General features: G+C 41.1%; 4 protein-coding genes across 4 annotated transcripts in view; 1 reads left to right on the forward strand and 3 right to left on the reverse strand.

Annotated features, from left to right (window-relative positions):
* Window positions 1-4,833: 4,833 nt before the first annotated feature.
* LOC306753160 (claudin-10-like) lies at window positions 4,834-6,115 on the reverse strand (the record flags this gene model as incomplete). Its single annotated transcript, XM_079237013.1, has 5 exons — window positions 4,834-5,020; window positions 5,182-5,289; window positions 5,392-5,473; window positions 5,572-5,733; window positions 5,884-6,115. The coding sequence occupies 5 exons, from the start codon at window positions 6,113-6,115 to the stop codon at window positions 4,834-4,836; spliced, it is 771 nt and encodes a 256-aa protein (XP_079093139.1).
* Window positions 6,116-7,765: 1,650 nt separating this feature from the next.
* Window positions 7,766-10,463, reverse strand: cldn10e (claudin 10e; the record flags this gene model as incomplete). Its single annotated transcript, XM_079236837.1, has 5 exons — window positions 7,766-8,258; window positions 8,344-8,457; window positions 8,557-8,638; window positions 9,972-10,133; window positions 10,232-10,463. 5 exons carry the CDS (start codon window positions 10,461-10,463, stop codon window positions 7,766-7,768), a joined length of 1,083 nt encoding a protein of 360 aa, XP_079092963.1.
* A 2,149-nt stretch (window positions 10,464-12,612) lies between these two features.
* On the reverse strand, window positions 12,613-16,920 carry cldn10a (claudin 10a; the record flags this gene model as incomplete). The annotated part of the gene is made up of 6 exons (XM_079236838.1): window positions 12,613-12,732; window positions 13,482-13,605; window positions 14,856-14,960; window positions 15,045-15,126; window positions 15,273-15,434; window positions 16,701-16,920. The coding sequence occupies 6 exons, from the start codon at window positions 16,918-16,920 to the stop codon at window positions 12,613-12,615; spliced, it is 813 nt and encodes a 270-aa protein (XP_079092964.1).
* A 5,227-nt stretch (window positions 16,921-22,147) lies between these two features.
* The window catches only part of LOC306752735 (ATP-binding cassette sub-family C member 4-like), a gene marked incomplete at its 5' end in the record, with an annotated part of 30,733 nt that continues 29,244 nt past the window's right edge, over window positions 22,148-23,636 (forward strand). The window contains one exon of the mRNA XM_079236529.1: window positions 22,148-22,221. Coding sequence (XP_079092655.1) covers window positions 22,148-22,221 — 74 coding nt within the window. The remainder of the gene's footprint in view (window positions 22,222-23,636) is intronic.

Consider the following 23,636-nt stretch of genomic DNA (forward strand, 5'->3'; position numbering starts at 1 on the left):
CATTCCACCACTACATTCTCAAACGACCAAGATGCATCCACCGTGGCTCTGGACGGAACTTTCAATACACTCAACACAACAGCAACACAAACATCCGCTCCTTCTGGTCCAAAGACTTCACATCACTCCTGGACTGTCTCGGTATTATACAATATGTCAACCTCCCAACCCATAACAAAGGTCATATACTCGACTTAGTCTGTTGTGCTGACATCACTCCCACTAACATTGATGTCACTGATTTCCCCATTTCAGACCACAAAGCTGTACTTTTTGACATTCATACCCAACTACACAAAGCCAAAGAACAACGGACCATCTCCTTCAGGAACATCAAACATATCGACACCACAGATCTCTCCACCCTTATCAGCTCTTACCCCAGCCCTCCCCCAGCATCCTCCCTGGCTGACCTTGTAATTCACTACAATAATTGCCTCTCCTCTGCCCTCATCATCCTGGCCCCCCTGAAAAGTCACTCAGTCTCATTTACACACACTGCTCCCTGGTTCACACCAGAGCTCCGCCAGCTCAAAGCTACTGGCCGTCGACCGGAGCGACTCGACAAAAAGACTGGTTTCACGGTACACAGCCAAATGTACTTGGACCACCTTCATCACTACAAGAAAGCCCTCACCACTGCTAAATCTTCACACTATTCCAACCCAATCAACACACAGGATCGAGCTGACAGGTGGTGACCTGTCAGCTCGATCCTCTTCCCACCTCCCTTGTCAAAGCCCGTCTGCCATCCATTGATCCATGATCACCAACATAATTAACTCCTCTCTCACCACTGGTACTGTACCCCCCACTCTCAAACTGGCTGCCATCACACCTATCCTGAAAAAACCCGGTGCTGAACCAGCTGTTCTCAACTCAAAACTCATCTGTTCAAACTGGCATACACACTATAACTGGTCCCTGTGCACCTCACTTGTTTTTATGTTGATGCTCTGTTTGACTGTTGTTTATATCTTTTATGCTTATCTTTTACCCTATATTATTTTATTGTAATTGTAAGGTGACCTTGGGTGCCTTGAAAGGCGCCTCCAAATTTAATTTATTATTATTATTATTATTATTATCTTTGTTCATGTTTCACTTTAAATTAAAAACACAAATCATCCTCTTCCACACATCAAAACCAATTAGATAAACTCAAAAGTGCAAAGTCCTAAAACTGAAAAAAAAGGTTTTCAACAGCTGAACACTATTTTAGCATACCTCTTGAGATATATACAAATATCACCGCAAATATTGAATATCATCATTCAAATAATTCAACAATATATTAAAAACGATGTGTTACAAAACAACAATATCTAGTTAACAATGAACACAAATATATACATTTTACAACATATCCATGAAAAACACAGTGACTCTCAACCCAGTGCTGGATTTCTAAATAAGTGCTCATATTACAGTATTACAACACATAGTAGTAGTAGTACAACACATTTGTGCTATATGATTTTGTGATATATGTATTGAAGTAGCCAACAGTTATAACGTCTGAATAGTGTCAACAAATGACTGTCAAATTTAATAAAGTTAAATTAATTAACATCTATAATATTAATTATTACAGATTTCCCATTTAACTGGAATAATTATAAATAATACATTATCTAATAATACATACAGACTATGTAAATTAATTCAATAAATAAAATAAAGTTGTTAATTTTAGAAATATGAATTTAACTGAATTGTCATGCAGCTTCAAATTCAGTTTATTCTGGCGTCAAATGATGTCAATCAAAAGAGATCAAAAGATATTATATTCTTGTCATCTAAAAAGAGAAATGTGTGTGCAGGGCCTTTACCTGGTTATTAAACCACTTGTTTCAGCTCATTTCTCCTCTGTAAACATTATTGTTGGTCAGTTAGTTCATGTATTAGGGTTCTGTGATCATATTAATTCATGTGTTAGGGTTCTGATCATAATTGGGCTTTTAGGTTTATTTTTCTGTGCCTTAATTTCGGATGCGAGTCGGTCCGTGTGCTTTGTCTCGTAGTGGCGCTTCACATCGCTGATGTTAATATCGCTGAACATGAGTCGTACTGCTCTTGAACTGATTGTGGGAATAATAAACTTATAACAGTCTCTCCATTCTTGGTTAAAGGCTCTGGTTAAGCGGCCCACATTTCTCTTTTTGGAGCGCCAAGTGAAATAACTTCTCTGATTCACATACTTTTTTCAACTATCTGATCTCTCTCCTGTCGCTCCATGTGTGTGAATACGGCACAAGAGTCGAGGGCGGGGCTTAACGGAATACACACATGTGATTGGTCGAGTGTGTGAGAGGATTTACAAGGCGTATGTTTCCTGGACCGCTGAACGAGAGCCGCAAAGGCAGGAAAAGCTGCGCCGGTGAAATAGAAGCGATCCATCAACAGTTAATAATTCGGAAATAATAATTGGATTTCGGTCCAGGGTCCACAGACACAGACTTTAAAATCGACAAACAACAGGATACAAGAGGCTGTGTATGGTGGGGACATTCAGGTCAAACAGCATAACACATTGAAAACAGGCTTTTGGAAACATGAGACCCCACTAAACCAAATGGGGGCCTACTCCTAAGAACAAAACCAGCTTGTTATAGGAATCATTGTAGTGGTTTAAGAAAAATAGAACAATTAATGCCACTTTTTCCCATAAAATAGAAACAGAAAATGCAATTAAATAAACAGAAAATCCACTTCATCTTTGCCTAAATAAACAGAAAGTGCACTATATCCTATGAAGTTTATCATTTTTCTCTATTCTTCAAAATAGCGATTGTATCGCATGAGTAAAAGTCTCTTGAATCTTTTATCCGACAGCCTGTTCCTCCTTGGGGTCAGAACAATACTGCCCAGGCTGAAAAGCCTTTCCACAGTGTTGTAACTTGTTTTATTACATGATTTACTCTTATTGTGAAGAGCATGTAAACAGGAAGTGCTTTTACTTTGAAGGCAGAAAGTACAATGATACGTGCTTGTTGACGCTAACTAATGTTGATGTTACGTGTGGAAAATATATACATGTCGAGTGCAAGAGCGCGTTCTCAATCGCTTTAACAGTTGTAATACTGCAGTTCACCAGTAAAGTGATTCCGTTCATACCAGACGTGTCTTGGTGCTCATTAGAAGCTCCACGTCATTACAGACAGGTGCACTTGATGGTATTGAGTGTTGTATTGCTTTGCAATATCCTTAATCCTAGGGAACCAGAAGAGAACCTCCCAGTTGGATCCGAGCACTCCGTCTCCGTCTCCTCCATTCTCCGCTTCCCTCCTTCTACGCACCAGCAGCTACGTCACTCAAATCACTCAGATCGAGTTCTGTGATAGACTGTTCATGCAGGAAGTGTCGTGTGACTCGCGCGCCGCTAAAAGAGAACCTTTCGGACTGGTACAAATGTCTTGAGTAACGTAGGAACGCGCGTTACTGAGGTCTAGTAAAGTAGTGTAGTTACCAATATTTTGAGTGTAATGCGTTACTTTACTTCGTTACCTATAAAAGTAACTACGTTACTGTAATCCGTTACTTTGTAACTTGTTACTCGTTACACTGTTGAGAAGTGGGTATACGCAATGCTGACTGAAAAATAAGTGGGTATACGCCGTATACCTGCGTATACCCGGGACTACACCACTGCTGACAGCAACCGCGACACTCATTTGTAATATGAGCAGCTGGGTCTTATGGGGGAGTACCATGACTTACGGACTATGCAAAACATTACCAGTCGTTGGAGTGCCATCTTCTGGCCCCTCGGCGGAAGTTCAGGTGCAAATGAAGAACTCTGAATTATGAAGCTACAAAGTACCAAAGAAAGGAACCCCAATAGGCACGCCGTTAAAGACAATCTTTTATCAAGAAGACAAAACATTTTTAAAAAGGAGTAATTTTACAAAAAGATGTTGGTAAAGTTTTGTACACATAGTATGCATGGCGATCTATAAGTCCCAAGACTGATCAACACTGTACAAAAAGAAACCCAAGACACAACCCTGAGTAATGCCAGACAACCAGAAAGCTCAGGCGAGGTGAATAAGGTACGAAGAACTCTTCATTTTATCCAGATTTGTAAACAAATACTAAGTTGTGTCGCACGCTATGATGACATCGCGCTGGAAGGGAGTGCATTATGTTGAATGTTTCTTCTTTTGCACTGAGCCTTTCAGCCGGTTTCAAACAAACAAAGCAGACTGGAAAGAATCAAAGGGTTAACAGACAGCAGATGCTCCATGGTGAAAGGCAAAAAAAACGACTATGAATACTTATTGCAGGATCTGGATTACCAAGCTTTGCTTTAGTAACAAAATGTGTGCATGCATTACACGATTTATAGGAATAGTTGGGGATTTTTGGGAAATCTGCATTTGTGTTTTCTTGGCGAGGGTTAGACGAGAAGATGGATACCACTCATGACTTTGCGTGAGATATAAAGCTGGAGCTAGCCGCTGCTTAGCTTAGCATAGTTTAGCATAGCTTAGTTTAGTTTAAAGATTAGGCATAGGGGTAAACAGCTAGCCTAGCTCTGTCTCAAACTAAACAAATACATTATAACGTGTTGATTATTGAGCTTTAGAGGTGCAAGGAGTCCAATTGTGTTACTTTCAGATGGAGCCAGGCTAGCTGTTTCTCTAACTTCCAGTCTTTATGATAAGCTAAGCTACCGGAACGCTGTCTCTCGCTTCATATTGAACGTACGGACACAACAGTAGTATTGATCTTCTCGTCTCGTTTTGAGCAAGAAGAAAGCAAAATCAATGTATTTCTCAAAATGTCAAACAGTTTTTAAGTCTTTTAAGCCAATGTTCTCAGGCCCCGCCCTCAGACAAAGCTGTCCCTGTTGAAGGTCAGTCTGCTCTTCGTTGCCGCAGGGCTCGCTCGGCTCCTCCTGCCTTCATAAAACAGCGGCGGCCCCAGAGTCACTCTGGAGGACGACCCGGGCAGCATGTAGGTCCGTCTGGTCCGGGCGGTGGCGTAAGTGGCCGGCCTCCGTGGCCTTGCCGTAGACCTGTTGACATCATGGAAATAGGAGATGTGTGGTGGCGGCATCTATTTTTCTTCCCTTACAGTTTTGGGGCTTTGTTATGGTACCCAATGAAGCCACTCCTGATCATAAATATAGAGGCAAAACAACGGTTTTAAGTAAAACATGACAGATTGTATATTTACGTTTTTGGGAGACCTTCTTTTCCAGAGAAGTAAGTCAGCACTGTCCCTCCAGAGAGGAGAAGGATGGAGCCTCCCCAGCCAATGAAAACGGCCGCTCCCAGTTCAAATCTGAACAGCAAGTATTCAGGTACATCAAGAGTTACGGTTAGTTTCATCCCCCATTCCTGGGTATCGCTTGTAATGATGACCACTGCTTCAAAGGGTACTCACTTCTGTGCCCGGAAATTTGGGTCCAAGAACTCCGTGATGACTTTGTTGGCCCACCACGAGTAGGTGATCATCCCGCAGAACCCTAACAGAAACTAGGCCTTACTCAACACATCCTGAGGGCAGAACCCTTTGCACAGGTTTAACCCACAGCAAACATCTGAAGACTGATTACGTCTTTACCTGAAACCAGGTAGGTTATACCGGCCGCGAAGGTCACCCTCGCGTTGGCGATCTCCGACCCACCGATTCTGGTGCATTTCATCCCGACGAGGGCGAGGACGCCTCCGAAGAACCCGGTGATAACGGAGCAGATGGCGAGCGCCCGGCAGGCTTGTAGGAAGGCTGGAAGAAATCAGGTGACACTGAAATACAGCTGTTTTTTTGATGCATCAATATCAATAGTTTTTTTTTTTTTTATATATATATATATAATTTTCATACACAAAAAAGGTAACTCGTATTGATATTCTGTCGTTTCCTGAGTGTCTTTACCAGGCAGCGCCAGCAAGGAGGGGTAGTCCTTGCAGTCGGACACCCCTGTGGTGTCCGAGATGCAGTCCCTCCACAGGTTGGAGTAGTAGTTGGAGGTGGTTAGCACGATGCTGCCCACCTCAGAGAAGGTCCAGTACTCCGTGGGGAGCGTGGAGCACACCAGGATCCAGCCGCACAGGCAGGAGACGAAGCAGCCGATCTCCATGTACATCACCACCGTCCGGTAGTTCATGGCGAGTCCTCGGGTGGTGAAACTGTCCGGGTGGGTTAGAGAGCAATAGTTGGAGCAGCTCCCTCACCGTGGGAATCCGGACTGAGCTCTTCCCCTGTGTCGCTGGGACTCATCTTATCTTCCTATCTTTTTTGAGACGGTTTTGCCTCGTAAGCATCCTTCACGTTCCCAGCAGGTGGAGGATTACGTATCCCTGGCCCGTGCTCCACCACATTAGTTAACCCCTTGCGTTGTGGTTTACTGTTGTATCAACATTTTTATTTTATTTCTATTTATTTAATCAAATATCTCAAAACGCTTAACGGTTGTAATCGCAAACTGGATCTGCACACGTGAAGGTGACAAAACATAGAGCATAACTTATTCAAAATTACTTCATTTTTGATGGATTTGCTTTGCTGTGTAAAAGATAAATATAAAACTGCAACCACTCTGTTTATGTATAAACAATAGCCGGCCACGACTGAAACGCCTGCATGAGGGAAAGCCGGAGGCAGAGAAAACAACAACAAGACGAAGGAGATGGGAAGCAGATGAAGCAGAGGCCAACGATCAGCAGACCCCTGATGTCTCCCCCTTCAACTCCCTGATGGGCCACAATTCATAAATTACAACACAACAACATTTTTCAATATTGTGTTTAGTTATGGTCTATTTTTTTTTTTTTGCTGCTTTATTCTAACCACAACCCTTCTCTTATTTTCGCCCTGTTAGATCTTTTTGGCCCACGGTATCGTCAATATATAAAGAATATTATTATTACCACGACACGGATGCATTGTGAGTATATGTCTGACAGATATTCAGCACGTTAAAGGGGCCGTGGTTCAGTTATGCACTTCCGTTAAGTCGGGGGACTCATAATAAACACTTTTTTTTTTCTTTACTGGTCAAAATTAAAGCAGGCTGAGCTATTATGTCTGAAAATGCATGAATCCTACCTTTGCTATAATGCAAATTGTGGTCTGTAAATAAGTAGACCTACAATTTTTGAATGTATTTCCCATATGCTTAGAATTCTCTTTACCTTTTTTAAGCCCAACCCAGAAGGTGTTCAAAATCAAATATAAAATGACACTTTACATGACAATATAGTTGCTGTAAACAAACAAACAAAAAAAGAAAATAGACAATAATTTTTTGTTTTATTCAAATAATGTCAGTAACACATGTCCCAAATCAAACCTCATGTAATATTAATGCAACAGAAGGACATATTTGTTCTTATCGTTTACATAATTATTATGTATTATTCCTAAAGTCATCATTTATCACAAGTTTGTTCATTTTTTTACATTTGCTAAAGATGATCTCAAACTAAGTTTTAATTCAGTTTTCTCACTCTATCCAGAAGGTGTTACAGAATAACAGTGCATCATCTGCAAATGAATCAACATGAACACCATGCTGGTAAATATCTTCCTCAGGAAACAGAGAGCGAAGAGAAACAGCTTTACATGAAACAGTCAGCCAAGTTACCTTTTGATGACACATTGTTTTGTTTTTCAAGATTAGTTTTCATGACATTTGCAGGATTTAAAAAAAAATATATATAAAACTATTAATTCAGCAGATTAATAAATTGAATAGAAAAGCCTCAGAACATCCGACCGTCATATTTATTAATAATTGTCCGTCACCTGCATTAAATCAAATATAAGAGTTTTTGATGAACGCCGTGCCTCCGCTCCTCGAGCTGCCCGACAACGAGGACACTGTCCGGCCGCTGCCGCTGCTCCTCGACTCGGTCAACGTCGAGGCGCTGGCCCTGGACGAGACGGCGGACCCCGACCCCACTGACCCCGCAGACCCCGCAGACCGGGCGGTTCTCGCGGCCTTGGACGAGCGCCCCGGCCTGGCCGCGCGTCCGGACTTGGACGTGCGTCCGGACCGCGAGGAGATTCCAGACACGTCCGTCCGTTTGGATGTTTCCGATCGCGACGAGATTCCGGACACGTCCGTGCGTCCGGTCTTGGACGAGCCTCCCGATCGCGAGGAGATGCCGGACACGTCCGAGCCCTCGGACCTGGACGACAGCTCGGACACGGAGGACAGTTTGGTCTTGGAGGTGACCTCGGACGCGGGCGGGGCGGTGGGTAACTGGTTTTGCTCGGGGTCCGGCAGGGCCTGGATGTTGATCACCCTGCAGGGAGAGGAACACAGTAGCAAGTTACCCCAAAGCGATAAATACATGCTGCATCACGTGCGTGTGCGTGCTGTGCGCTCACGTGGTCGCTCCCCCGCACAGCGGCGTGCACACGGACCACACGTAGAAGAAGCCGCCCGTCATCTGGAACGCGGAGCCGACCCAGCCGAGGAACATCGGGGTGCCGAGGTCGTACCTGGTGGGTGGAGACAGAGCTGTGACATCACTGTGACATCACTATGACATAACTATGACATGAGAGGGGTTCTGAAGGAGACGGGTCACGTTGACTTGCTTGAGTCCGTTAAAGTCCGGGTTGAAGTATTCCACTGAGACGAACTGCGCATAGACGGCATAGCCACACGTGGACAGGAAACCTGAGGGGAAACCATTAAGACTTCAGAAATATAATATGATGAGCAAGACTCAAGACTCTGGCACAAATGTCCATGCTCTCTTATATCTATGTATATATTTCTATTTTTTATTTTCTAAATATATATCTTGTATAAATATATTTTATATATATATATATTTTATATATATATATATTATATATATATATATATATTTATGTCTATATGTATTTTTTCTATCACATTTTATATATTTTTTATCTACAATATATGTTTTATATATTAGTGTATACATATTTGTGTATATATATATATGTGTGTATATATGTACATATATATGTGTATATATGTATATATATATATATATATATATATATATATATATATATATATATATATATACATATATATGTGTATATATATGTATATATATATATATGTATATATATATGTATATATATACATATATATATATATATATATATATATATATATATATATATATATATATATATATATATATATATATATATATATATATATATATATATATATATGTATATGTGTTGGAACGAATGTATTGGGTTCATGCTATACGTTCAATAGCAACACCTAGTGGCGATCTTGTAGAGCTGCACTGAAGAGGAAGTGAGCTAATAAGGAACAGGAAGTTCAGTTTGCCCATAAGGTCACAGAGAGGGAATATCAGCTTGCAATCCTTGGTTTAAAGTCCACAAATTCGGCCACATCAGTAAGTCATCTATTATTTACAGTTATATTAACGTGTTTAGTTGAATATTTATTTTGTTGAATACAGTATTGTTTGATGTTTATTTACTGTGAACTACATATGGATGTGCTGTTGTGTAGTACTTACAAAGGCATGTGTTTGTGCTCTTTTTCAGTTTTACAATGTTATTACATATTTTCTACATTAAATTCTGCCGACTACAACAACTTCACTGTTCTTTGGAGAATACGGTGCTGGAGGAGATAAATGTCAAGCTGGCTGGAAAGCTGAAGAATACTTTTCTGACAACAATCTTTAGCGAAGACAGTACATATATATATATATTTGTGTATATATTATAGTTTTAAAGTCACACAATAATCTGATAGTGTATATATATACAGTATATATATATGTATATAATAATTTTTTATATACATATATTTCTTTTTCTTTAACGTATATGTATATATATTTGTATATATTTTTTACATATATATTTTATAAAAATTAATATATATATATATATATATATATATATATATATATATATATATATATATATATATATATATATATATAGTGCGTGTAAAGAGCAGAATATACATCAAAACAAGACATTACCGCTGACGACATGGCACCATGCGCCGGCATAGATCTTCTTGTACTTTGACCGGTCTTTCCCTCCAATGAAGGTGCACTCCATGCCCAGCAGACTGAGCACAAACCCCAGCATGCCCAGGGAGAGAGCTCCCATCAGCAGGCCTCGCACGATCTGGATGTAGCCTAGAGTCGCACAGTGAGACATACAAAGACACAAATTTGTCTCGACCAATGCAGACACATTGGCTTTGTTGGGATCGGGTGGGAAAGGCGTAACCTACCCTCCACAGACCAGAGCACGGGGTAGTCGTAGCAGTTGCTGACAGCAGTTGAGTCTGTAAAACAGGATCTCCACAGGCTAGACCAGTACCAGGCCACCTTGATGATGGAGGAGCCACCCATGCCCCCGATGGAGCTGATCTTCCAGCCCTCCATGGCCATGGTGCAGGCCACGAAGATCCAGCCCAAAATGGTCATCAGGAAACCCCAAATCTGGACCACGCGGATCTGCATCTCGGTTCTTTGTGTGAGTTGATCTCCTATCTAGATTTTGGATCTAAAGACGCTTCTGGTTCTAATCCTTGATCGCTCATCCACAGTCCAATCTTAATGCTTTTTCTGTTTCTGTGTCACATGGCAGTCCCTTAATCACGCTGAAGACGTGCACGGCCCGAGCTGAGCGTCTACTTTCAATCGAAACTCAAACAAGACGTGGAAGCGGCCTCCTGCTCAGCTGCTCGTCCCAGAGAAAGGATAAGAACAAGTGAATCACAGGTAGAAATCATGGTGTGTGTGTGGGGGTTTCCAGGTATTGCTTTACATGTGGGTGAGAGACAACAGTCGCTCAGGTTCCCATGGGCCGCAGTAGAGTTGTCAAGTCTGAATCTGTGCTGACAGAAGCATTCATTTCCGCTTACCAAAGCAGCCTCAGGCTTCATTTCCCTCATGTGTGGACGCAGTTTAAAAGTTGGAGGTTTATAGCATCAAAACAGACATTAATCCCTAACGCATAGTTTTCTTAAAGAATTTCACTTATAATGATGCTGCAATTACTCCAATCCAAACACTCCATGGTAGTTATAACATACATTTTAATTTCACTGTGTTTTTGAACACAATCAAGAGCGCTTAAAATGAATTGATGAATCACAAATATCTCTTGAGTACATATAACTTTCTTCTATTTTTTTAGTTTTAGCAGATATACAATGTATTTTAAATTATAATTGTTATCGGTGACCTTTACGTGTTCCATGAAATATGTAATTTCACTGCTGCCCTGACCTCAGCTGCTCGAAGCATCATTCTCGACTTTGCCCCAGGCTTTAAGCTGCTAGTTATTAGTCATTCTACTTATTAGACTGTGGGTCTCACAATTGCAGCGTAACGTCTTGTAATTAGAGTTAAATCTGAGGTAATGAGAGTCGGGGAGAGTGATGAATGTTTGGCGGCGACGATGAAAGAGCTCCTCTTTGTTTCCCGGTCCTCTCGGCTTATGACAAAGTTATTGGTATATATTGGAAACGGCGGGGTGCTGGGTAATGTGTTTGCTGAGGCTGGCTTTGATTAGCGACCGGAGCTGCACAGGCTTTACAGGAGGTGCAGCAAATAAGGACACAAATGTAACTATTTCCCATTGTGAAGCGATTGTTTGTGAAGTGAATTGTTAAACATTAAATATGCATTAATACTGCTCTCTGGTGGTGAGATTGCAGTAATGGCTCTGTTCCTTCAGACGTCCTCGTTTTGCAGCTGCAATGACCTCCATCCCATGTGAGATCAATGAATAGGTCAGAGGTTTGCAACTTTTTGTTGTTCATCTTTGATATAAATGTGTTTTTGTAAAACTTCCATGTTTTATTTAAATATTTTTTAGAAGCCTGGTGATGTAAAACGAATTAATCCACATGGAAGCACCGCAGGCGTTTTCTTTCTATTATATCATTAGCGACAGCTCACTACACACTTGGATGTTTCAGGCGTGCACTCGTCTGCATCCCATCCTCTGTTGTAAAACTATGAGGTATTTCACAGGGGAAAAAATATTATAAAAGTTACAGAATCTCAATTTGCAGACATTCTCCCTCAAGTCGAGTGGTAAAAACGTTGGTGATCCATTCACCTTTCTTTTGGCTCCAGCATCAGGTCAAAATGTTAATTTGTCCAAAACACTTCTGCTGTGCTTCACAGATTATATCCTTTTATTTTTGTTTAAGGGAGTCAAAATACACCAAAGCCATTCCAGAGACGGTTTAGAAATGATGAGACGGATATCTTCAAATGACGCTTTCAGGATTTTCTAATTATTCTCAGTAAGTGCTTTTAGATAATAGCTTGAAATGAATTTGGACATAGCCATTGTGAGCGGGCATTTATTTTTGAAAAGAAAAATCATTACAAAAAAGTACAAGCCAGAAGGAGTTTGATGCACAGCGTTTGCGGTGTTACCGTTCCTGTATGTGATGCAGACGTTAGACAATACAATACCACCATTATATGGAGAGAGTGTTCTGCGGAGCCCAGGACACCTGACACTTGTTCACGGATGTAAGGAGCCAAAAAGCACAGGGGCAACTGCTCTCTGCCAGCTGGTTCAAGTATCCAACCTCTGGGCCAAAAGGTTTTGCGTAACATAGCCTGGGGTTCCTATTGATAATAATTCCTAGGTGGAGATGGATGGCTGATATGAGGGGAAGCTTCCGCCGGGCCTCCTGCTCTGCAGAGCCATCTCTGGGTTGGGGGGGTCAGACGTGACCTGCTGACCTTTGGAGGTCAGATCAGTCTAGGCACAGACAACCGAGAAAGGCCCTCTGCTTAAGAATTCTTAACTGAGGGTGTCCTCTATTTCCTTCGAGTCACAGGAAGAAGATTAACTGGAGTTACATCACAGCTGTTCAGGTTTTAAAAAGTGATTATTCATTATTTTTTGGTTACTTATACTAGTTGGTCACGTATACAGCATTTTTACCAAACCAGCATGATCAAGTAGTCTAAAAAAACAGAACTGCTTGAAATTATATTACATTTTGTGTAAAAATCCCCCCCCCCCCCCCCCCCCCCCAAAAAAAAAGCATGTTTACAACCACTGAATATCATCTTTAAAATGCTTTAAAATATATTTCCCTTAAATATTGATGTCCAATTGCCTTTGACTGAAGAACTTATGAAATATATATTGAATATGTCTCCATTCTCTATGGAGACAGACGGGGAAAGGACGGCCCGGTGAAGGTGACCGGAGAGTTTGAACGCTGTTTTGTGCCAAATCAAATTTCCTGCCCTAAAAAAAATGAAAAGCTTATCTTTTGCATACGGCCACTGACAGAAATGTCCCCAAAAAGTGGTCATGTTTATAGTCGAATCTGGCCACTTCAGATCTCCAGAATGTGGAAGCTGACACATCTCCAGACTTTATTTTCATGGAGTGAGGCACAAAAGTTCATAAAAGTGAATGGTGTCCTTTGCTTTTACTGGTGAAATAATTTCTATCGTGATGAAGCGACGACTGTGGCAACAAGTCCGATGTCACACGTAAGCATTTCTTCCAAACTGCCTGGGCGGCTCCGCTGGCTCCTTGTGGAGGCTGCTGACCGTCTTTCTGTGCTTGTTGCGTCCTGTCACAAACGCTGCAGCTCCAGTGTACGAGTATTCAGCTCTGCGGAGAGACAACAACAACAAAAAGCCCTCAAAAACCGAAATGTTAATGTAGGGCTGCCATGCTAATCTGTTCTCTGTAGATAATAAAACCTGCTCCAGTAAAAGCGTCAAATCTTGCTTCATTTTAAATGTTTAAACTGCAAACGCTGTGCATCTAACTCCTTCTGGCTTGTACTTTTAAAATGAAATAAAGCCAAAAATAAATTTGTATAACTGTGAAGCACCCTTAGATTTAACTGTGGTGGTTCCCAACCTAAGGGTTGGGGCCCCACTAAGGGGTCGCAAGATGAATCTAAAGACTTGATATGCTTACCCAGGTAGTAAATAAGAGAAATAAAGTTTGTTAAACCAAGGTGTGTTTTTATTTCAGATTATTCTGTAATCTTTTTTTCTTCTTTTTTCCCAGCTATGCTAGCAGCTCTGTAAGGCATAGCTAAATGCTAGTGTCAGCCTGCTAACATGCTCACAATGACTATGCCAACGTGCTGATGTTTACCTGGTATAATGCTTCCCATGTTTGCTATCTTAAGCCTCTTTTGCATATAGCTCTTGGTAAATATAGCTACTGGGAACCTTTCAGGGATTTTTTTTAGCGGAGGAGCACGCTAACATTTGCAAATTATCACTAAACAATAAGCACATTGTTATTTATTAAAGTACCATGACAAAGTGCTCAGCAATCAAATCTTTGGAAACCACACGTATCCTTCACTGGCCTGAGACCAACTCCTCCTAAATATTTATTCATATCGTCTCTCCTTTCTGTTACTCTTAACTTCCTGCCTTTTCAGCCTATATAAGAATATGCTAAGCAGGACTGACTGTTATAAAAATGATGACCGTGGATGTCGTCAAAAGATAAAGTTAGCATTCTTTGCCTGATGCAACATTTCCCATATAGCTGCCCTCAGCCAAGGTGACTTTCCCTTGGAAAAAGGTCCCAATTACTGGACTGTAACAAAGGAAACATTCAGCCATCAACGGCCACATTACTAATCAAAATGACGATCATACAACCTGGCCCTGTAGGTTCGGCAATTATGACACGAGATGTTGAAAGAGATTACTGGATGTTTTCGGCTGTAACCGTCTCTCCGTTGCAGTTAAAGTCATTATTTAAATTGCCTGATTGAGTTCGCAGTTTAGAGTCGGTCCAAATCAGATTTCCTCTAAGCCCCTTGTTGCTGATGACAGACGTGGGCTCGCAATGTTAGCATCCAGCATGTTCGAAGAAATCAAGCAACTCGCCTGGCACTGGAGCCCTCAGACAGGGAGAGGCAGAAGATAAGTCCCCCCAGGATACACAGTACAGATCCAGCCCAGCCGATGAAGAGAGCTGCTCCTAGCTCAAACCTGGAGGGTTAAAGAGGTGGGTGGGGGGCGAAGACATTCATGACTGGACTTCCTTTCATCTGAATGTTAATCCTGAATACTTACTTCTGGGCAACAAAGAGGGGGTCAAAGAAGTCGGTTGTGACCCTGTGAGCATATATGGAGCACGCAGTCATGCAGCACAGTCCTGCGGAGAGAATTAAGAGGATTTCTACCTCCAAAATGGGACCAAAATCGGAGCAGAAAAGAGCTGACTGTGTCGTTCACTTGAACACTGATTTAGCCCAAAGTGGAACAGCTTCCTAAAATGCAGCTGAGTTTCACGGGTTGTACCGCTGAGGACGAAATGGAACCCCGACAGGACGGTCAGGCGGGCCTTGGTGGTCTCCGAACCTCCTATTTTGGTGCACTTCATTCCGATCAGGGCCAAGATGCCCCCGAAGAACCCCAGACACACGGCGGCGATCATCAAACCCCGACACACCTGGATGTAGGCTTCATGAGAGAGACAGAGAAGAGGGGAGCATGCTTTAAACTAGTGGTTCGCAAACAATTAAAATTTCACTTCACACTGTCAAAGAGGTGAAAAGTATTCTACTTTACTTTAAAGGAGTAGTTCCATATTTTACTCACTTATTCACTTTGTTGCAGAGGGTTTAAATGAGTAGATTAATTACACTCGTTTGTGTAAATGTGAAGCGACAGTCAGCAGGTGGTTAGCTTAGCTTAGCATAACGACTGGACACTTAGTGAAACAGCTTGCTGGACTCTGTCCAAAGGCAACAAACCTCTATAGTTCACAAATTGTTCAAAACTGGGGGGAAATACGACATGCTCAGCTAGGCTAACAGTCACCTAGCTGTAGCTCCATATTTAGCATACAGACGTATCGATCTTCTTAAATAAATCTTAGCACAAAAGTGAAAAAGCTTCTTTTTTTTTCAAAATGTCAAACTATTATTATTGAAGCACTGAAATAATCCAGTGTTCCACTTACTGTAACTATATTTTTGCAGCTAACAAAGGTTAATGTCACAATCAAATGGCTAATGACGAATGCTCGGTATGTGCTGAATGTGTAAATAGGCATTTAAAAAGGTGATAATATATCAATAGTGTGTTCCCAACTTGTTTCTGCTGGCAGGTCTAAAGATATTTGACTTGTAGGTAGCAGAGGTAAAATAATCAAGCCTTTCACAAGAAAAGAAAGTTTCCTAATGAGCAAGACTTGTAACAGATTTATTTTAAATCATCTTATGACTCCCTCAGATTTATCTAGGGACCTTTTGGGAACGTCACTAAAAACCAAGGGCTTGAAGTTAAAAGGAGTGACTAACATGAAATATATTTTCTTTTCTCAACAGTGACAACAGATAAGACGTAGTATCTTTTGAAACAATTTTGAAACAGTTTAAAATAGACAAGAGATTAGATAAGCAATGCCTTTCCTTATTGTTAGTAGGTAGTAATGGGGAGAGAAGAGTGACCTCTGTGTGACTGTATGCCTTTCTCAGATTGCTTCATTCGGACACATTAGGAGGCTGCATCAGTCCAGCTCAGCTCATTCACTGAAATATGCCTCTACTGGCCTTTAGCTGTAAATGTTGTGGCCAGAAAAGGAAATATCAAGTTCCAAACCCAATGGTGGTCATTAATCCGAAAGAAAACCAAACAAACGTTTTGATCATCAGTGCTTCGGTCAAACCTCGGAAAGACAACAACGCACACTGCTACAGCAACCACAGTCATCTCCCAACTCACCGTCCAGCGCCAGCATCGAAGGGAAGTCCTTGCAGTTGGACACACCGGTGGAGTCGGTCACGCACGTTTTCCATAGGTTAGACCAGAATGTAGCTGTGGTGATGACCGTTCCGTCCACAGAGGACACCTTCCAGTAGTCTATCGGCAAGGTGGACGACACCAGGATCCACCCGGAGATCGTCAGGACAAAGGCAACGATCTCTGTTGCCATGTTGCCCATTTTTCATTTAATGCCCTCCCCCCACCCCCCCCTGTGGCTTGGAGGTCCCGACTGGGACACACAGCTCAGAGATCTTTCCCTCAGGAGTGTTCACAGAGAGGAGGCGGAGGAGGGTCGGCCCCCGGGCACAGGTGCGTCAGCCGTCCTGGAGAGGTCTGCTCCTCGTCTGACTGCCAAGCATCTTCGCCCGAGCGCCAATACTTTTAAAGTGCAAATCATTCGCTGACACACACTCAGTTGCTGTATATTGTGTGTGTGTGTGTGTGTGTGTGTGTGTGGTTGGTGGCGCACACACACTATTCATCACTCCACACGGTGTGCGTAGAGTCTGCAAGGGGATCTGCAGGAGGAGGAAGTCTTTAATTGGAAGGATCTGAAAAGTCCTTGACAGAGAGGGAACACAAGATGAGAAGCAGAGATAGGAGAGTTTTGTACGGTGTATCGACCGAATGAATGGATGAATGATGTGTTTTTTCATCTCAGTTCAGTGTGGATTCTCATCACAATGCGGCACTCAGATTTTGCAATCCAGCAGCAGTACAATGTAAAAGCAGGGCAACTAGTTGGAATATTGTTCCGTACTGGTTTTACAACATTACAGCTCCATCAAGTGGCAGAAAGGAGAGGATGCTCCAAGCTGTCCGGAAGGCCGGTTCCTCTTCTTCCTGCTTCTGAGCAAACTGAATATCCGAGCCCGGATCTAATCTAGTGAGCATGAGCATTAGCATGGTAGCATTGTTCCCAGTCTCACAGAGCTACTAGCATTGTTTGTTTTTCTCAGGAGCTTTGGTTAAGTTGGCTTTCATGCTGCTAGCTATTGGAGTAGCGGAGGCCGGTCATTACAACAATTTAACTGTAACGTTGAGCTATATGTATTTCGCCGTCTCTGCTCGTGCGCTAATGTGTGTGGTGTTGCAAACCACTCCAGTTATTGAATTGTTTATATAGGCTACCTCTAGGAAAAATGACACCATGTCAATTTAATAGGCCTGTAATTATTGTTAAGCACTGCATTAGCATTTTTCTTTCAATGAAGTTCCACTTAAATGTTGTACCTGCTGAGAAATGACTAAACACCTTTGATACTTATATTTTTTATATATATCATTATCAGTCATAACCAGTGAACCAGTCATAACCTCCCCTTATTGAAGTTCAACAAAGATCCTTTAAGTTTCACTAAACTGACTGGTAAAACACCATCATTAAAATGTTCCCAAAGTCCAGCCATTATAAAGGATATTGAAGAAATATCAACCTTGTATACATATTGATTCATTTGCTGACATCTCTTTGAATCCCCTATGGCTAACGCAGGCTTGTGGTCATTTTGGGCAGATCGCGTGGTTGAGAATTGCTCACAGTGCTGAAATGTGCGCTCAGAAAAAAATTGTTTTGCTTAGTGCTGAAAAAAATTAGAGGGAACATTGGCTCCAGGGTCATCATCCTTTTGTTTCTGTTGCTCATGTTGTCCTCCAGTGAGTTGTATGTATCTGCAGAGTGTAAAGTTGGTAGAACTCCTAAGCAATAAATGTGTATTTAGGGGGAAAGTGAGAAGATAAGCATTGTTTAGTCAAGAAGGTGTGGTTCACGTGGGGCGATGGGCACATGAAGCAGGATAGAGATGGTTCCCATAACAAACACCTGATTTTTGAAGTTTGAAATGTGTACAACTTTATATATGGCGCTGTGAACGTGTGTGTGTGTGTGTGTGTGTGTGTGTGTGTGTGTGTGTGTGTGTGTGTGTGTGTGTGTGTGTGTGTGTGTGTGTGTGTGAGTGTGTGAGAGAGAGAGAGAAATGTGGTGAAACATGGCAGGTGGGAGTAAGAAAGACTGTCTCTCACATTTTCAAAGAAAGAAATGGTGTAAACTTGACCCTTCTGACCCCTTATAGCCTCCACTTTCACTGCCGGGTCAAATTGACCCGAACATCATCTCTGTAATATAAACCTGCAGGGTGGGGTTACAAATACATGATATTTGTTTTTTTTTTAACGTTGATTACACCAATTAAGGCAAGCAGAAGAAGTTTCATACAAAAAAAAGTACTTAAAATATTTTTCCTAGATGTTCAAACTTTGAAACGGGACAATTTGACCCGCAACATAACAAGAAGGTTAATACGAGATATAATACTCCCTTGCTCAATGCAGCAAGGGAGTATTATATTTCTTGCAGCCGTACTTGTTCTGATAGAACCTGTAGCTAATGGCGGCTAATGTTCGCAATCTTTTGATAGGTAGCTCTGTAACGGACATTTTGCTTCCTTTATGACCCTCCTCTTGTGCCACTTTGAACCATCTGACTTTGTCCTGTCACTATTGACCTTCAGAAAAGTTAACACTAAGTCCTGCTTTAACTGTTACAGCTTGAACAGAGTGCTGCGATAATCATTTTTTTTTTTTTTGTAAATAAAGTCTGTGGGTAACTAGTGGTTAAATTGTAATCTATTGTTTTGTGTTATCTGTTTGTTTTCATATTTAGCATATACTGTTCTGTGCTGAAGCTCTTTGTTGCACACTTTGTGATTTAGTTGAAATGTTACTGTTGTAGGATGATGCGATTTGATTTCATACTATAACAGCAACATGAGCAGAAACAAATCAGAGAAGCCACTGTTAGAAAAATAATATAAAAGTACCCCCGCGGGCTGGATTACTGTATGATATGACAACAGTTATGGCTTCCTGTCTGCCCTGCCGAGCACTCGGCAAGCTTTAAACGGGGATGCGGAGACGGAAAACTACTGAAATGCAGTCTTAATCCTCCAAGTAAAATATAATTCCTAATCTCGTACTGCAAAAGTGCTCATTCGGAGCTCAGTCAGAGCTCCTGGAAAACTAAACCCAGGTGTTTTGAAAGCAACTGCAACTGACAGTGTGAAGGTGCTGAGAACATTGTTACGTAAATCTCTAGATATTTGATGCCTTGATGTGTTTCCATGGTCGCGGTTGCTGGGCAATCTCAGAGGGGACCCTAATCCTGTAAATCTGCTAATGAAATGGAGGCAGCTGGAACAGGTTGTTGTCTGTGTTAACCTGTTGATGACATCCCAATAACAGCACACATTTGATAAGATGATGATCTTAACCTTTCCATTGTTCCAGCCAAAAGGAAAAGGGGAATCATGTGGCACATAAGCATCCTTCTTATACCCAATGTTTTTCTTGATCACCAACTGTTAGTGCAAATGATAATTCAGCCGAGCAGGATGATGTCAGACTAAAATCAAAATATGATTCTAAAACCCCTAATGAAGTTGCTTTAAAAATATCTTAACATACAAAAGTAATAATCTGCGCTATCAAGTTTAGCATGCTGACACGCTAAACTAGGCTGTTGGAAATATCTAACCTGCTAAACAATAGCATGTTGACATTGTCATGAGCATGTTAGCATTTAGCTCAAGCACCAGGGGACCTGAAGCACATGGTTTTAAAGTAAGATTATGTAAGTTAAATATTTCTGTTCACTGTATAAGTCTTTGACTTGATCTCTCCTGTCACCTTTGTCTCTCATCAGTTTTCATGCGGTTTGTTAAAGTAAAAGTAAAATCTGCCCTGTCATGTTGTATAATTGGACATTCACATACTGTTTTGCATCCACGCTCCTGATGAAGACAGTCAAACTCACACTTTATTTAGTACATCTGACACAAAACAACAAGACATTCATCTTGTAAACCTTTAATTAAAACGAAACGATGGGGCCGCTTCTTCCTTTGTGCTCACTGAAGGGGAGAAAAGCCGGCCTATCACAGGACCGGCAAAGCATGGGAAAGAGTGTTGATCCCCTGCAGATGATGAATGTTATTGGGCTGAGTTCAGCTGCTTGTATTAATCTCCTGCTGGCTTCTCTCCTTCAGCCCATTTCCCAGCTGGGGCTAGCTAAACATCAACAGGGGGATAACCTGCGAGGTGTTGGGGCCAGGGCCGCTCCGGGCTGTTATCGTTAGATTGTTGGTGTCGGGATCATAGTTTACTCTGGTGGCATGTGACTGGATTTCTTTGAAAGTTTCCTTGAACGTTGAAATGGGAGAAGCAGGGTAAAGGGAGTTTATTGCCCGGGGAGGAGAGGAGGGGTGTGCTATATGGCCTCCCCACTCTCTCTCCCAGGTGTTTTATTTCATTGCAGGAAACACCTACAGTGTGTCAGAGAGCATCTGTCATCCATAGCCTGCTCTTTATTTATAGGACGTCCGTGCGTGTGTGTGTTTGTGTGTGCACAGCTTTTCACTGTGTGGATCGAAACAGGAAAAACAAACAAACAAGCATTATCTTGATGGGAAATTTTATGCGTTATTTCCTTTTCCAAGGGAGAAATTATGATAAAAAATTACTCTAATCATAAATAACCCACGGTAATAAAACACAGACGTGCTTTGTGTCATTATGAACAGTGATGCATGTTTACGTCCTTACCAGGAGATGAAGTCATTTAGTCTGACAATGATTAAAACAGAGAGCGAGAGAGAGAGAGAGAGAGAGAGAGAGACTTTGCTGAGTCATTCTGATAAGACCACACACTCCACCGGAAGCTCGACAACTCAAGCAGATTTATATTCTCTTTCTTTCTTTTTTTAACACACCCTTTGAAATAAAACACAACATATTAAGAAGTGTACATTTTTAAACTCCCTATAACACATTTTCTCCCTTACTTTGTGGACCAGTACTTTCAGGTTCTGCCATTAAATATAAAGTAGATATCTAGAAATAGTTTATTTCTATATCTTCACCGGGCTTCCATGTGATGTTGTAATTTGTGACCTTAAATGTAGCCCTATTCTGACAGCTGACATTTTTTCCAAACAAATCAAGGTAAATATGACTCAAATTAGTTTTTGATGAAAACCCAGCCCAACTGCACGGGTCAATCTTCTCAGCCAATCGTGTGATCGCAGAGGAGGAAACTGAGCCAATTGCGTGTGGCGAACATTTATTTTCAGCCAATCCACGAGTCTCCGGGGGGCGGGGCCATTCGAGGCGTTTTTTTTTCCTTTTTTTTTTATTAACGTCTTTTCTGGTTCCGCTCTTGTGCGTCTCTCAAGAAATCACGTAACATGCCTCGCGGCCCCCGACGCCGGCAGACATGTGAAACTGAAGAGCTGAAGTTACACCACTCAGCCCGGAGCGACCTTATTTTAAAAAGGTCGGGGGGGGAAGAAAGTTGAAACAAAAAAAAGAAAGAAGGAAGCCACCGCGCGAGTGGGTTATCCACTTCCACCATGGAAAAAGACAGTAAAGACACCAAGAAGAACCCGGCAGCAACGGCCAACTTTTTATCCAAGATATTCTTCTGGTAAGTCAACCGAAAGCCCCGGATGATGACCGCAGCTAGCTTCTGTTAGCGGGGCTTTTAAACGCACCCCCACGTGCACCGTGACAACGTTGTACATTTTAAAAATGTCTGGTATACTCCTCAGTGCAGTGGTGTAGTGGTCCCTGGAGAAGTAGGTATACTCTTAATTTTGCAATTTTTTATTTAGTTATTTAGTTTACCAAAAAATTATTAACCAGGTATTATTTACACATTGCCACATGATTCCTGCTGCTTGACCTCAGGGAATAAGGATTATGAAATTACTGACCCAAGACTGACCCACAGACTGTTAAGAGACAACTATATAATTATGCAATTTGAGTGAACTATTTCTTATCCTTACTCCCTCCACACAACATTGGACAACTATTCTCTCGCCTTGCAAGTTGTCCATATAGACCAGTAGTTTCTTTTGTAAACTGTCTCTTGGAACAGCTAATTTACAAAACATAGTGTAGGCCAGAGTGTAGTACTATTATGAAACTAACATTATTTCACCTGGAGCAGATATTACTGGTTCTACACAGGTGGTGTGATGCATGAGTATAACATATATTCATGAGGCAAACACAGTTTTAACATTTATTTAAATAAATGACTTCAAAACTGAATTAGACCATGCATCCTTGTTCATGTTTCACTTTAAATTAAAAACACAAATCATCCTCTTCCACACATCAAAATCAATTAGATAAACTCAAAAGTGCAAAGTCCTAAAACTGAAAAAAAGGTTTTCAACAGCTGAACACTATTTTAGCATACCTCTTGAGATATATACAAATATCACCACAAACATTGAATATCATCTTTCAAATAATTCAACAATATATTAAAAACGATGTGTTACAAAACAACAATATCTAGTTAATAATGAACACAAATATATACATTTTACAACATATCCATGAAAACCACAGTGACTCTCAACCCAGTGCTGGATTTCTAAATAAGTGCTCATATTACATTATTACAACACATAGTAGTAGTAGTACAACACATTTGTGCTACATGATTTTGTGCTATATGTATTGAAGTAGCCAACAGTTTTAACTTCAGAATAGTGTCAACAAATGACTGTCAAATTCAATAAAGTTAAATTAATTAACATCTATAATATTAATTATTACAGATTTCCCATTGAACTGGAATAATTATAAATAATACATTATCTAATAATACATACAAACTATATAAATTAATTCAATAAATAAAATAAAGTTGTTAATTTTAGAAATATTAATTTAACTGAATTGTGATGCAGCTTCAAATTCAGTTTATTCTGGCGTCAAATGATGTCAATCAAAAGAGCCAAGATATTATATTCTTGTCATCTAAAAAGAGAAATGTGTGTGCAGGGCCTTTACCTGGTTATTAAACCACTTGTTTCAGCTCAT

Source organism: Taurulus bubalis (assembly GCF_910589615.1).
Source record: "Taurulus bubalis genome assembly, chromosome: 21".
In the NCBI taxonomy this organism is placed as follows: domain Eukaryota; kingdom Metazoa; phylum Chordata; class Actinopteri; order Perciformes; family Cottidae; genus Taurulus; species Taurulus bubalis.